The 15,339-nt window shown below is 37.2% G+C and overlaps 1 protein-coding gene across 4 annotated transcripts in view; it reads left to right on the plus strand.

The window, feature by feature from the left end:
* The window catches only part of CPS1 (carbamoyl-phosphate synthase 1), a 155,751-nt gene that overhangs the window by 56,275 nt on the left and 84,137 nt on the right, over window positions 1-15,339 (plus strand). For all 4 annotated transcript variants that reach the window (XM_008999418.6, XM_054257904.2, XM_035305601.3 and 1 more), the window contains 5 exons: window positions 2,677-2,769; window positions 10,296-10,385; window positions 12,749-12,877; window positions 13,439-13,545; window positions 14,391-14,529. In XM_008999418.6, the coding sequence (XP_008997666.4) occupies window positions 2,677-2,769; window positions 10,296-10,385; window positions 12,749-12,877; window positions 13,439-13,545; window positions 14,391-14,529 (558 nt within the window). The remainder of the gene's footprint in view (window positions 1-2,676; window positions 2,770-10,295; window positions 10,386-12,748; window positions 12,878-13,438; window positions 13,546-14,390; window positions 14,530-15,339) is intronic.

Below are 15,339 nucleotides of genomic sequence, written 5' to 3' on the forward strand. Positions count from 1 at the left end.
TTTTAAGGTTGAATACTTGATTGGTATGTTTTTAACTGTATGAACTTGAGATTAATTCACCTGGCAGTTTATTGAATGCCCACTATGTGTTTATTATACCAACAAGTCAAGGCATTTATAATTCAGCTTGTGTGATAGAGCTTTAGTGAAACAAGTAGAGAAGGTAACAAATTGCATAACAATTTTGCCTGAAGAAAAAACCTACCTACTGAAGAATACAGTTCAGGAAGTGCACAGCATTGTTACTGTTATCTGTTTTCTCCTTGTGAAAGAGTTATCTGTAAAATTAATGCATTATCTTTTATGAATGTGCCAAATAAGCCCTTCATGTGTTACTTCAATCATATAGTCTTTGTTGAGATCATATCAATGGTCAAAGTGATAAAAGAGGTTATCTTTTGCTTTCACGTCCGATTGCTACAGCATCTGACCCCTCCTCTGAGAATATCTCATCACCATTTCTTCTTGCTATAGGAGGTTGAGTTTATTATTTCTTCACTTGAAATATCCATATTCCAAGTCAGAAAGAAACTTTATTTTACTTATGTTAGCTAAATTCCCCAAATGCAATTAAAAGTTTTCTTACTGAATATAATTACATAAAAAGAAAAAAATAAATGATATAATTTGAAACTACACATGTGGGCTGGGTGCAGTGGCTCATGCCTGTAATCGCGGCACTTTTGGAGGCTAAGGCAGGCAGATCACTGAGGTCAGGAGTTCAAGACCACCCTGGCCAATGTGGTGAAACCCGTCCCTATTAAAAATACAAAAATTAGCCAGGTATGGTGGGCATGCCTGTAATCCTGGCTACTCAGGAGGTTGGGGCAGGAGAATCAGTTGAACCCGGGAGGCAGAAGTTGTAGTAACCCAAGATCATGCCACTGCACTCCAGCCTGGGCAACAGAGCAAAACCCTGTTAAAAAAAAAAGTACATATGTGAAGAGTATTCTTCAAAAAAATTTGTTGTAGATTTCTTGTTAGAATATATGTATTGACACAGACTCTCTGTAAACAGAAAGACAAAACAGCTTTGAAAATAAAAACATGGCCAAATGCCCACAACCAGAAGGAAGACAGTGAGAGTTTACATCGTCATTTTATTCCACCTCTGATTTTATTCACTCTATCATGATTTTCCTGAGAATAGGTGTTAGTGAAACTGTATATTCCAGGGAGGTTCTTGTGTTCTCTCAGCCTAATGATGTGTGAGAGCAGTAAACAATGATGAGGCTATGAGGGCAGGAAGGGAATATTTGGGAAAATCCATTTGGATGGCCGAATTGGCAGGTTGAACAAAATATGGTCAAGTCTAATGATTGAGGAAAACTTTCAAGACCACACTTGTCTTTCCTGTGATATGTTAGGTTAAAATGAGCCCTCCTTTTATCATAGGCAGTTAGGTTTTCAACATTGGCTGAATAGATTGGCCCAGACAAAATAGTATTGACTCATATTTGTTTATCAGTGATGGTGGTTCATATAAAAATGTGTATTGTGGCTTTTACTATTATTAATCATAGTTTGAAACATAAGATTGTATTCCTTATAGTATATTTTAAGAAAATGGGAAGAAGAAATGAAAAACAAATTTCAAAATTAGGGACTCATAAATATAGGCCAGGGATTATGTGACTTGGATTATAAAAGTAACTAGGGGGCCACCATGAAATTTAGTAATCTACTATGTAGGTGAAAGGTGGTTTTAGGTAGTTTTCCCAGACTTAGAGGCAGCACTCTGAATTTAATTATAACACCAAAATAATAATCATGTCTACGTGACACACAGGTACTTTTTACCCTCACTTACCCCCAAAAGTGACTTCTCCCCCAAGGAATACATTTAAAAGTGAAATAAAAGCTTCCTTCTAGTCCTTCAATGCAATAATGTCATCAGAGAAGGGCAAATCAATGAATTATTTTGAATTTTCACCCCGCAGTGAAATCTTGATTACTAAATGTAGCATGCCAATTTTTTAAGTAGGTAAAAGCAGACTTACTAACAAATAAGTAAATCTCAAGATACAGCTGAAAAAAGAAGAAAACATTTCATATTCAGTTTAGCAAGGGTAGTTTGTGAAAACTTTACAGAGGGTTGAACATTCTTTAAAGTTCAGGCTTTTAGGGACACTTGGACATGAAATCTAAAGCAGTGAATATTTCCATTGTACATTCTAGAGATATATGACTACGTTGCATTTCATCTTCTTTGTGAGTTGATATTACTATCATAGTGAACGAATTCCTGTTCGTTTAATTTTTATTTTTTGCAATTTTTAGGTTTCTTATCATGTCAGTAGATTTATTTTTGTCCACCTCTCTCATGAAATGTCTTTAGGTCACAAACACTGAAGAGTGTAAATCCACTAAATATCCCAGTTTGTATCAACCTGGAACCTGGAGATCTGAATTCTGATGTCTTTTAGCCTTGCTTACATCAGGCAATGGTGTCAGCCCTGGAAGAACTAATTGTATTTCCATGAGCATTTTCCAGAATGTATCTGCAAATTACTTAATCTTTTCAGTTTGAGAAGATGCAGATCTTGTGCTGATGGTTATGAGTAGTTATAAAGATAACTAAATCTTGGAACAGCTGCTTGAAGTCCCTGTGAGTTTATCTTGTCAACACCTTCATTGTTACTTCCTTTTAACTCTCTAATTCTTTTAATTTGATAGGGTACCGTGCTTGGGAAGATTGAGTTTGAAGGTCAGCCTGTGGATTTTGTGGATCCAAATATGCAGAATTTGATTGCCGAGGTTTCAACGAAGGTGAGGGGTTTTCCTTTATATTTTGTAGTTTTATTTTATCCCCTTTAGACCTTTCTTGAAATATCAAAATCTTTATTCAGAGTTCATCTTCCAGAAGGGCTAGTGTTGAGGGAAAAATTGGTCTCATAGCAGCTAAAATATGCATTACAAAATCAGTGCATTTAAAGCTGTTAAGTTTTTGTTACAGGCTTACATGGGAAACTTCATGCCCAGATTTAGAGGCTGTTTACTATTATTTTAGTGTTCCCCCCACCTTTTCTGATTCTTCAGCTTAGAATTTTAGCAATATCAAACAGAGGGAGCACTGAATTGCCAAAGACAGGTACAGTGACGATGAGGAGTCAGAGCTAATAACGTGCCAAAGAGCCAAGAGAACTTTATAGAATTCAGGCACAGTAATCAGAGTCTGGGGGCAGTTTGTGTAGGGAAAATATTTATTCATAAGCTAAAGATTCATTGTGTTATAGCTTTGTTTCAAAATTAATGTTCATAATGATGACTGAGTCACCCTATGGCATAATATCTTTAGCATATATTTATAAAAAGGTATAGAATACATTTTAGGAAGAAGTCCATTGGTTTTGATTGAATATCTATTAATGTAGGTATGAGTGAGTTTCTTGAGCTATAGTCTCTGTCCTTGGGGAGCATAAAGCCTGGTGGAACAAGCAAGCAAGTATATCACCATGTGCAGAATCCTGTGATAAATGCTGTCCTTGGAGTGTGCATAGCATGCTGCAAGGGCATGCATGGGGCAGCATTGAAGTGGGATAGGTGCATCAGGAAGGCTCTGTAGAAGAGTTAGCCTTGTTCTGAGATACAAAGAGCAGGTAGCAACAGTTAGGTAGATTAAGAACCAGAAGAACTTTGTTTAAGGCAGAAGGAATGGCTTGTCAAGAGGCATAGAGGTACAGAACATGGTATGTTTGAAGAGTTATGCACAGTTTGGTATGGCTGAACCAAGAGGTTCACACCTATTGGTTTACACACTTGGGCAAGGATGAGTGGAGATGGACTGAGTGAAGTTAGGTCTAGAAGCTTTCATATCATCAATGAATCAGCACTTCCAGAAACTATTGCAAAATCATTTGGTGTCATTTTGGAGCAAAGTAAAACTGAATAAAAGAGCAAGCAACTAGAAGGTTATTGTAACTTATCAGAACAAAACTCATAACAAGCAGTAATAGCAAGAATGGATACAGCAACGTAGGTGGCAGATAGGAATGGGAGAAGGGGGCGCTGGATGTGGCCAGGTGAAAATTACCTTATTTTCTCAGCTAAGGATTTTAACTAGTTTGGTTGAGCATAGTGATTATGATACGGAATTTTTTTAAAGAAAAATTTTTTATAGAAAAGTTTTTGGTGTGCTTTGAAACTTAAAGGAAGAATTGCTACCTTCTGTTTTTACTACTTAAAAGGGAGGTAGGAAAGTCCTTTCCTAGGACTATGTATTTGGTTACCACCGGGTTTTACTTGTGGAGAATTTACCTGTGGAAACCTATGTGACATTATTGTTATTGGTTGGTTCTACCTTGGGGTTTATTAATACTATAGCAGAGATGGCTACAAACTTTTCTTCCATCACCAGTGTGGCAATGGAGCCTCTCAGAGAAACTCTACTTTATCCATGTAGAAAGTGAGTGTTATTTTGACAAAGGCAATTGAAATTCTTCAAAAGGAAGGAGTAGAAAAAGTATATGTGGATGTAAGATTTGATTTTAAATAGATGTATTTGCCGTGTTTTATTCCTAGATATAACATATAGTTTTTTTGCCTATGATATTTTATAATTATCATGGTCCATTCAAAGTGGCACCTCTGGTCTTCGAGGAAAATAATAATAACCAAACTTTTTTGAACACTATTAATTCTCATAAAAACTCCATGTCTGTGAACCCGTCTGACATGGAGTTTTTATGAGAATTAATAGTGTTCAAACGGGTTCACAGCCGAATTCTACCAGACACACAAAGAGGAGCTGGTACCATTCCTTCTAAAACTATTTCAAACAATCCAAAAAGAGGGAAGCCTTCCCAAATCATTTTACGAGACCAACATCATTCTGATACCAAAACCCGGCAGAGACCCAACAAGAAAAGAAAACTTCAGGCCAATATCCATGATGAACATAGATGCAAAAATCTTCAATAAAATATTGGCAAGCCGAATGCAACAGCAAATCAAAAAACTTATTCACCATGATTAAGTAGGATTCATCCCGGGGATGCAAGGCTGGTTCAACATACGCAAGTCTATAAATGTAATTCACCACATAAACAGAACCAAAAACAAAAACCACATGATTATCTCAATTGACGCAGAGAAGGCATTTGACAAAATTCAACAGCCCTTTATGCTAAAAACCCTCAATAAACTCGGTATTGATGGAACGTATCTCAAAGTAATAAAAGCTATTTATGACAAACCAACAGCCAATATCATACTGAATGGGCAAAAACTGGAAGCATTCCCTTTGAAATCTGGCACTAGACAAGGATGCCCTCTCTCACCACTCCTATTCAATATAGTTCTGGAAGTTCTAGCCAGAGCAATCAGGCAAAAAAAAGAAATAAAGGGTATTCAAATAGGAAAGGAGAAAGCCAAATTGTCTCTATTTGCAGACCCCTTCCTGACACCTTACACTAAAATTAACTCCAGATGGATTAAAGACTTAAACATAAGACCTGGCACCATAAAAACCCTAGAAGGAAATCTAGGCAAAACTATCCAGGACATAGGAGTAGGCAAGGACTTCATGAACAAAACACCAAAAGCATTGGCAACAAAAGCCAAAATAGACAAATGGGACCTAATGAAACTCCACAGCTTCTGCACGGCAAAAGAAACAGTCACTAGAGTGGATCGGCAACCAACAGAATGGGAAAAAATTTTTGCAGTTTACCCATCTGACAAAGGGCTGATATCCAGAATTTACAAAGAACTCAAACAGATTTACAGGAAAAAAACAAACAAGCCCATTCAAAAGTAGGCAAAGGATATGAACAGACACTTTACGAAAGAAGACATATATGAGGCCAACAATCATATGAAAAAATGCTCATCGTCACTGGTCATCAGAGAGATGCAAATCAAAACCACATTGAGGTACCATCTCACGCCAGTTAGAATGGCGATCATCAAAAAATCTGGAGACAACAGATGCTGGAGAGGATGTGGAGAAAAAGGTACACTTTTACACTGTTGGTGGGAATGTAAATTAGTTCAACCATTGTGGAAGACAGTGTGGCGATTCCTCAAGGCCTTAGAAATAGAAATTCCCTTTGACCCAGCAATCCCATTACTGGGTATATATCCAAAAGACTATAAATCGTTCTACTACAAGGACACATGTACACGAATGTTCATTGCAGCACTGTTTACAATAGCAAAGACCTGGAATCAACCAAAATGCCCATTGATAATAGACTGGATTGGAAAAATGTGGCACATATACACCATGGAATATTTTGCAGCAATCAGAAATGATGAGTTAGTGTCGTTTGTAGGGACATGGATGAATCTGGAGAACGTCATCCTCAGCAAACTGACACAAGAACAGAAAATGAAATACCGCATATTCTCACTCATAGGTGGGTGATGAAAAATGAGAACACATGGACACAGAAAGGGGAGTACTAAACACTGGGGTCTATTGGGGGGAAAAGGGGAGGGCCAGTGGGAGGGGGAGGTGGGGAGGGATAGCCTGGGGAGAAATGCCAAATGTGGGTGAAGGGGAGAAGGAAAGAAAAGCACACTCTCATGTGTGTTCCTACGCAACTGTCTTGCATGCTCTGCTCATGTACCCCAAAACCTAAAATACAATAAAAAATTAAAAAACTCCATGTCATAGATGAAGAAACCGAGGCTTAGCAAGTAAGTCTATTTAAAATAAAATATAACTTGCCCAAGTTTAGCGACAATTTGACTCAAGTGACTCCAGAATCTCTGTAGCTAACCTCATGCTTTTTTTCTTTCCGTTAAGCTTTAAAAAGCTCAATTTCTAGATTTCTATTGCATGAATTCAGGAAACCTCTTCAAGACTCCCTGTGAACCTATTTTCTGTCCTTCTAATTTTTTTTTCTCTTGTGATGGAGTTTTGCTCTTTGTTCCCCAGGCTGGAGTGCAGTGGCACAATCTTGGTTCACTGCAACCTCCACCTCCCGGGTTCAAGTGGTTCTCCTGTCTCAGCCTTCTGAGTAGCTGGGATTACAGGTGGCTGCCACCATGCCTGGCTAGTTTTTGTATTTTTGATAGAGATGGAGTTTCACCATGTTGGCCAGGGTGGTCTTGAACTCCTGACCTCAAGTGATCTGCCCACCTTGGCCTCCCAAAGTGCTGAGATTACAGGCTGAGCCACCACGCCTGGCCTGTGAACCTATTTTCTACTTGGTCTGCATCTTACAAGGTCTGAATATGTTTGCTTCTCTACCTAGGAAACTTCTCCTGTGCTTTCTCCTTCTCCTTCTTGCCTGAAGAAGTCAATTTCAAGGGTCAGCTCATTGTTCCTTTGTGTAGCTTCCATGACTCATCTCACTTTTGGATTCCACATCATTTAATAAATAGCTTTAGTATAACAAGGGTCAAATTGCATTTAACTCTTTGGAAGAATTGTTTCTCACCCTTGTCTGTGGTTGGCTCTTTGAGAGGAGAGGTCATGGTTTACTTTCCCAAATCCCCAGCACTGCCCATGGTACCTTTCACATAATACATGGTCAACGAATAATAAATGACTAAAGGAATATTCAAAGCCAGTAAATGGTAGTTAGAGTTGGTGGTAAAGAAATTGCACATTCTTATTTTCCCTTCAAACCCTTAAATCAGTTTTTCTTATGGTTCTATTACCTCCATTATTAATATAATTAAATTATCATTATTACTAATAAGTCTTAATTTAAAAAAGCAAGATCTATTGAGTACTTATTATCTGCTCAATTTTTTCTAAATGCTTTACACTGATTAACTTATTCAATCTTCAGGGTAATTATGAGATAGGTATTAGTAAGGAACTCATTTACTCATGAAGAAACTGGGATGTAGAGAGATTAAATACCTTCCTCAGTGTGAATGGCCATAGGATTTATTCCTCTGAAGGCTCTGTCTAGTGTCTCTCTCTCAGGAAACATCATCTCATACTGCCTTTCAATGTACTAGAAATAAAAGTTATACTGCTAACAGCTATACTGTTAGTAACCATAGTAACCATAGTGATACTACTATGTGATAATATCCAAACAAGTTTACATTGTTGCACTCCTCCTACCTTTTACATTTACAAAGTAAGGATTCAAGGATTTTTAATCAGAAATGGCAAAATATGTGAATATACTAGAAACAGACTCTGCTTGTATAAATATCATACCTTCTTCTGTGACAAAACCTAGTCATTGAGCGTCTTTAGAAAGGATGGTCCCATGCCCTTCCTGTTACTCATTTTTTTGGAAATGATTCGTGTTGTGACACAGCACATATCAGAAGGAGTACAGAGAACATTTCATGAGGAAGAGTTCCAGCATGAGAGTTTTTAAAGGCTTTTAAAATTTTATTATTAAAAGAGTAAAATAGTCTGATTAGTAACATGTAAGATTCAGAGAAAACACACATTGATATTATCTGGTATTCTGGCTCCTTGTCAGAGACAAGGATTTGGGGTTCCTAGGAATTAGTACTGAGTCATGATGTTCATGTTGGGCAGGGATGTGCATTCAAAACATGCTGAAGCCTGAGAAGTATGTGTTGCTAAGGAAAAATAATTTTAAATTAGATATGTAATTATTTATATAAATGGAATTTGATCATGGTGTATGCAATATTCACTTCTGATTTCTAATTTTAAAATTGGTCCCATTCATACGACTTCCCTTCGTTTTTACATATATCCCTGTGAAATGATATAGTTTGAAACAGCATGGTAGGGGGTGATGACAGAGGATAGAACGTTAGAACTGAGAACTGTCTTGGTGATGTAGTCTAGCATTTCCGAAAGTAGAAAACAGTGGTGTGGAGCAATTTATCTGAAAAAATTCAGTGGTCAAGCAAGGTTTCAAAATGCTGTGTAATATATTCTTCTCTGGCAAATCCAAACACAAATCCATATATGCAAGTATCCATGAAGTCTTGGGTAACTTCTATTATTCTAATGGACAGTATTTAATGTGTTTGTGTAGAGACCAGCAAGAATGAGCATATCTGTGCTTTTATCTATATCATATCAAGGGAGATGCTGCAATGGTGAAAGCTGGCTCGGTTGTTTCTTAATGCCAGTGCAATTAAATAATGCTACTATAGCTATGATAAAATGTGTATTTGTGTCAGGAGATTACACATATTTCGTGAGTTTAGTTTAGCTACCTGCCTTGAAAATGTTAATAACTTCAAGAAGTCTTGTAATTACAATTTTCTGTAGCCATAACTAGATGGCAATATTGCTTTATTTTATAGCAGAAGCCTAAGGTTAAGAATGAACCTAAACCTTTTCAGATTATCGGATGAGAAAGATTACCTGTGGCATTCAATTCAGCATAACTCCCCAGATCATGAAAGGATGGGGATATGGTTTTTTTTCCTTCAGAATAGTCAGTGGGAGAAAAAAAAACAGATATACTTTATATATTTTTTCCTCAACTACATCTAAGGATTATGATTTCACATTCTGTATAGACTTAGTGGAGAAGAAGATATTTTAGTCAAAGTGTTCTTTCAAATATTCAGATTGTACCTTTCATCTGAAAATTTTCCCAAATGATGAAATCTTCCTAAATTGATAGTGTGCTAGCCAACACTAAAAGCAGGAACCAGTGGGTGTGTGCCCAGCCTTCTAGGCTTTCTCTGTATTTCTGTTTTTTCTCCTTTTATGACTTTGGGGAACTGCTTCCTGGGTTACTGCCTGTGAAAATAGATCTGCCTCCCAGCAGTGCTTCAGACATAGATAATGATTATGATATGCTCTGGGATCTTTTTATGAAATCTACCATTTAAATGCAAAAAATTGCATGGAGACCTAAAGGGACTGGTGGTCTATATACCTGCTTAGCAATGCCTGTGACTCTCATACTGACTTTATTCATTAGGTCCAACCTCAGAAGCCTAATGTACAGTAATTCAGCTTTACCCCATACAATCTTTAGTGCAAGTTGAGGATCAAGTGGTATTTCAAGCACAGTGTATCTATTGCCACATCTGTCTAGTGCTGAATTAGGCAATAATACTTAAGAATTTCATTGCTACTGGTTGTTAATGAGGCAAAACATGGGAAAGATAGTTAACTATGGACACAGCCAGTTTCTTAGAGATCATTGTTATTACTGTGATTATCTAAAACAATAAAGTACTTTTTTTCTTATAAAGAAGATACAGTCTGTGGCACTTGCTGTGCCTTTCCTACAAATTGTTAACTATCAGTCACTCCCTAGTTAAACAATCAATCTGTTACCAATCTAAGTTTAAAGCATCCTCAGATGTGTTTATGGTTTTGCTCTGTTGCCCATAGCTGGGATTTCCCTCTCACTCTCTGGTTTTTAAAATGGCAGGATGTCAAGGTGTATGGCAAAGGAAACCCCACAAAAGTGGTAGCTGTAGACTGTGGAATTAAAAACAATGTAATCCGCCTACTAGTAAAGGTAAGTAATTTGTTCATCTCAAAGGTGAGGGTTTGTAGTATTGATTATTAGTGTTCAGCCAATTTCCTCTGTCACAGAGAAACTTAAGCATTCTTTTAGAATGTCAGGGATCTACAATCTTCTTGTTACTTTTGATTTATAAAATAACACATTTATCCCTGTTCAAATTAAAGATGTAGACTGCTATGTTTTTTCTTTTTTTAAAAAAATAAAAACCTCAAGGGCCACTAAAACATGGAAGAAAATGATGACTGTTCTTGTCACTTATTGACTGACCTTCTGAGATGCATCATGTTCCCTGTCTTTGGGGTACAGAGATGACCAAAAAGATACAGTCTGTCTGATAGCTTCTCCTTTGGCCTACATTTATTATGCACCATATGTTTGTAGGAATCATGCCCTGACACAGTACAAACTTTCACAGTATGAACTTTCACAACCCTTATACAACCAGTTAAAATTAAAACTTAAAAATTCTCAAGAACTTAACCATTGGAATAATATTTCTTAAATATAGTTTTGTTAGGACTTTTCCTTCTCCTCACTCCTCTGTCTTCTGTCTATACATCTCCCCTCCACACACACACACGCACACACACACACACACACACACACACACTCAATTTGCATAAAACCAAATTAGCATGTGTTAGGGAGATTCTTCATTGTACCTCCTTATTAGAGAATATCAGCAATATTCAAATCATGATTTCAAACTCTTTTGAAGTTTATTAACAAAAATTTGCATGGATAGCATGCATGGTAGTAGATGTGGGTGGCCTGTCTATATCTCACTCTCGATTTATCATTTTAATTCATGTTGCCCATCTTCCAATTGCAAGTATCTATAACTCTTTGCATGATGGCTGGAGCCTACCAGCAGACAGTAAATGCTATAGAATTAATGATCTCTGGAGTAGCCTCCACCCAAAGCACAGAAAGAGTCAGTGTAACTACCCTAGATCCTTCATCCCATGGATAGGCAATCTCTAAGGGCTCTCAGAGTTCCCCAGTGGGCTTAAGCTTCACTTATCCATAGTGGTAACTGCTTGCTAATGCAGACTTTAATTGGGATGTTTCATGATGTCACTTCCTCTCTATCTGATTCCTCTCTATCCAAATAAGCCTTTGTTCTCTCAAATCCTTGTTTCAGGAAATGCTTCATGGGAAACTCTCAAGGACACCTTTCTATGTGTTTTTATGTTAAAATAAATTTCTAACTTTTCATTAGAATATAAATATTATAGATAATGAAAAATCCTAGGAAAGAAGGCTGATTAAAACTTGATAAGACAAAAAGGCAAGACTGAAGAAGGTCCTTATGTGGACCAACTTAATATTTTCAGAAAATGGATTTATATTTTTCTTTCTTTTTTTTTTTTTTTTTTTTTTTTTGAGACAGGGTTTTGCTCTTGTTACCCAGGCTGGAGTGCAATGGTGCGATCTTGGCTCACTGCAACCTCCACCTCCTGGGTTCAGGCAATTCTCCTGCCTCAGTCTCCTGAGTAGCTGGGATTACAGGCACGTGCCACCCTGCCCAGCTAATTTTTTGTATTTTTAGTAGAGACGGGGTTTCACCATGTTGACCAGGATGGTCTCGATCTCTTGACGTCATGATCCACCAGCCTCGGCCTCCCAAAGTGCTGGGATTACAGGCTTGAGCCACCGCGCCCGGCCTGGATTTATATTTTTTGCAACTGGTAGTGTGAATGTAACCTACTCTGTCAGTCCAGTCATGTATTTGTAGGCACTGAAACTTCTTTTGAGTTCAGGAGACTGCATTATCTATTTTTTCAGGATCAAACCTTTAATGGTGTTTTTTTTCCCTCCACTTTCTATTGACTGTTGGCTCCATTTACATCACATTAAATACAGTGAGCCACCCCATTTTCTTTTCTTTTCTTTTCTTTCTTTCTTTCTTTTTTTTTGAGACAGGGCCTCACTCTGTTGTCCAGCCTGGAGTGCAATGGTGCAATCTTGTCTTGCTGCAACCTCTGACTCCTGGGCTCAGGTGATCCTTTCACCTGTTTCCTGCATAGCTGGGACCACAGGCACATGCCATCATACCTGGCTAATTTATGTTTTATCTTTTTTTGGTGGGGTTTTGCCCTGTTTCCCAGGGTAGTCTTGACCTCCTGGGCTCAAGCAATTCCCCTATCTTGAACTTACCAATGTGCAAGGATCACAGGCATGAGCCACCAAGCCTGGCTCCAGAGAAATTTTTGCTCAGTATTATTTATTTGAATTGTGTACAAATTTTTCCTTCCCTTTAAGGAATAGTTAGTCAAGAGAAAGTCTAACAAAATTATACTTTGGCAAAGAAACATGTTATTAAATTCATCATTCTCATGTCTCTTTTCCAGCGAGGAGCTGAAGTACACTTAGTTCCCTGGAATCACGATTTCACCAAGATGGAATATGATGGGATTTTGATTGCGGGAGGACCTGGGAATCCAGCTCTTGCAGAACCACTAATTCAGAATGTCAGAAAGGTGCAGTGAATCTGGAATTAGTGTGGATCTGTGTGGGAAATGGGGGCTTCCACTCCATACCCTGAAAGGGTGTGATACATTTTATTTATATTCAGGGATTTTTCAATACTTCTATTTGTGACTTCTGAGGCACTCTTAGTAGAGATATTCTATGGGGGACCAATGAGGAGAGAGTATCAGAGAAAACAGGGTTTTTCTTCAGACAAAGTAACTTTGGGAGTCTGCCCTTGAGTTAAAAGAACTGGAGTCCTAAGGCCAAGTGTATTTTGCCTTACAGTTGTAAACTGACAACTCATGGTTCCTCATGATGACCTTGGGACCCATAAGACCCGTAGGTCTCTAAAGAAATATTGAATTAGTTTAGTCTGAATGTAAAGTACATCTTACTGAATTCTAATGCTACCAATTTGTTAGTGATGTCCTTATTTATATTCTCTTTTAAAAGTCAGTTACTATTCTCTTTATCTTCTTAAGAAAAAAGGATATCTCATTTTTATTCACTCAGAAGCAACATTTTTTGGAACTGTACTATTTGGTTAATAAAAATTCTCCCCAATTTAGATTATGGAGAGTGATCGCAAGGAGCCATTGTTTGGAATCAGTACAGGAAACTTAATAACAGGTTTGGCTGCTGGTGCCAAAACCTACAAGATGTCCATGGCCAACAGGTGAGGTAGTTTCACTTTTGCTAACAGTAAATCAGCTCTGACATACTAACTAAATACAATGAACTCTGAGAACGTACCTGCTATTTATTTAGAGTAAATAAGTAAACATACCTTATATGAGTGACAGTTGTTTGACTACCTGATACCACTTTTATTGCATTTTTGGAAGGCGGCCTTCTCTAACAGTAACCTTGTTATAATTTAAAATTATTTTCCTTCCTTTGGCGTAAGTTGAGGTTATAATACTCAATCACATGATATTCCAAGGGAAATTGTTCTGATTTTAAGCTTGATTTCAGAACATCGTAACATTTTAAGAAGGTAATGTGACTTAAGAGCCCAGAAATCTTTAGATCCTCTCAGTTTCTCCTATTTCCTTCAAATGATATTAATTTATTAAACATCAGGCTTTCCCCCATGGGCAAACCCCTACATAAAGTGTATTTCCGGTGTGAGCAGTCATCTTTTATTGTCTCCCAATAACTCTCTTCTGGCTTTAAAATGATTGTAGTTCTCTTAAAATAAGTCACTTATATTTGTCTGTTTCTGTTAAGCTGGCGAGCAATCCTTTTTGTTATGAGTGCAATGCCCCCTTTTCTAAAACCAATTACAGAATTTAATAGACCTGTGTGTACTTAACACACAACAAAGCTTCCTAAATTGATTTTTGTTGGGAAAATTATTGGGATTAACAATCTGTGACTTTTCTCACAGAGTGATTTTCACTAAGCAATTGAAATTTTGAATATTAATAGGCTTTTCTGGTTCACCACTTCAGAAGAAATACATTTATATTATTCTCTTCACTTTTCCTTTCCCTATTCTTTTTCTTCTTTTCTCTCCAGAGGGCAGAATCAGCCTGTTTTGAATATCACAAACAGACAAGCTTTCATTACCGCTCAGAATCATGGCTATGCTTTGGACAACGCCCTCCCTGCTGGCTGGAAACCACTTTTTGTGAATGTCAATGATCAAACAAATGAGGTAAATGCTGTCAATAAACCTTTTCAGCTGGTGATGAAAATGCAGGGCTTTAAGAAAAATGTACATAAACATTGTATATAATTATCAGATACATGTGATATTTTGATACATGCATAAGTAGTGATCAAATCAGACTATTTAGGATAACCATCACCTCAAACATTTTTATTTCTTTGTATTGAGAACATTCCAAGTCTTCTAGCTGCTTTGAAATATGCAATAACTTATTTACCCAGAATGTTCACCTATAATTTTTAAATACACCGTGATGCAATTATCTTTCTCTTGTTTGTGATTTTTTGGAGGTTGGGGGTTGAAAAACAGGTATAGGTTTTGTTTCAGGGGCATCTGTATTTTAAAAAGTCATTTCTCTTATTCTTATTCTCTCTCAGTTGACTTGTTAAGATTCACTATTTCAGTCATTAATCAACAACTATCCACATTCAATGTTAGTGAGCTGTTGGTCCAAATCTGTTTGTGAGCAGTCTAGGTGGGTCTCTGGGACTTACCTGACACTGGTGCAGTCTTTGAGAAGAACCTTGGAAAAGTAATTTAGGGCTTGGGGCCCAGAGAGGTCTCAAAGGCCGTAGACCAAATTTGTTATTTATTTATTTTAAAAGAGAACACATTTAGTTGAGTCTTCATTGATCCATTTTCCATACCTATCAAAATGGTCAGATATGTAAGTCCTTAAGATATCGAGCCATGCTATTTAATAGTTACTGTTAGTTTAAAAAACTTTTTTGAAGCATCTAACTCAGTTTTTAAATTTGAGCTATATCACTTGGCGTTCATTGTTGCAGAAGGAAT

The sequence above is a fragment of the Callithrix jacchus genome, chromosome 6 (genome assembly GCF_049354715.1).
Source record: "Callithrix jacchus isolate 240 chromosome 6, calJac240_pri, whole genome shotgun sequence".
Classification (NCBI taxonomy): Eukaryota; Metazoa; Chordata; class Mammalia; order Primates; family Cebidae; genus Callithrix; species Callithrix jacchus.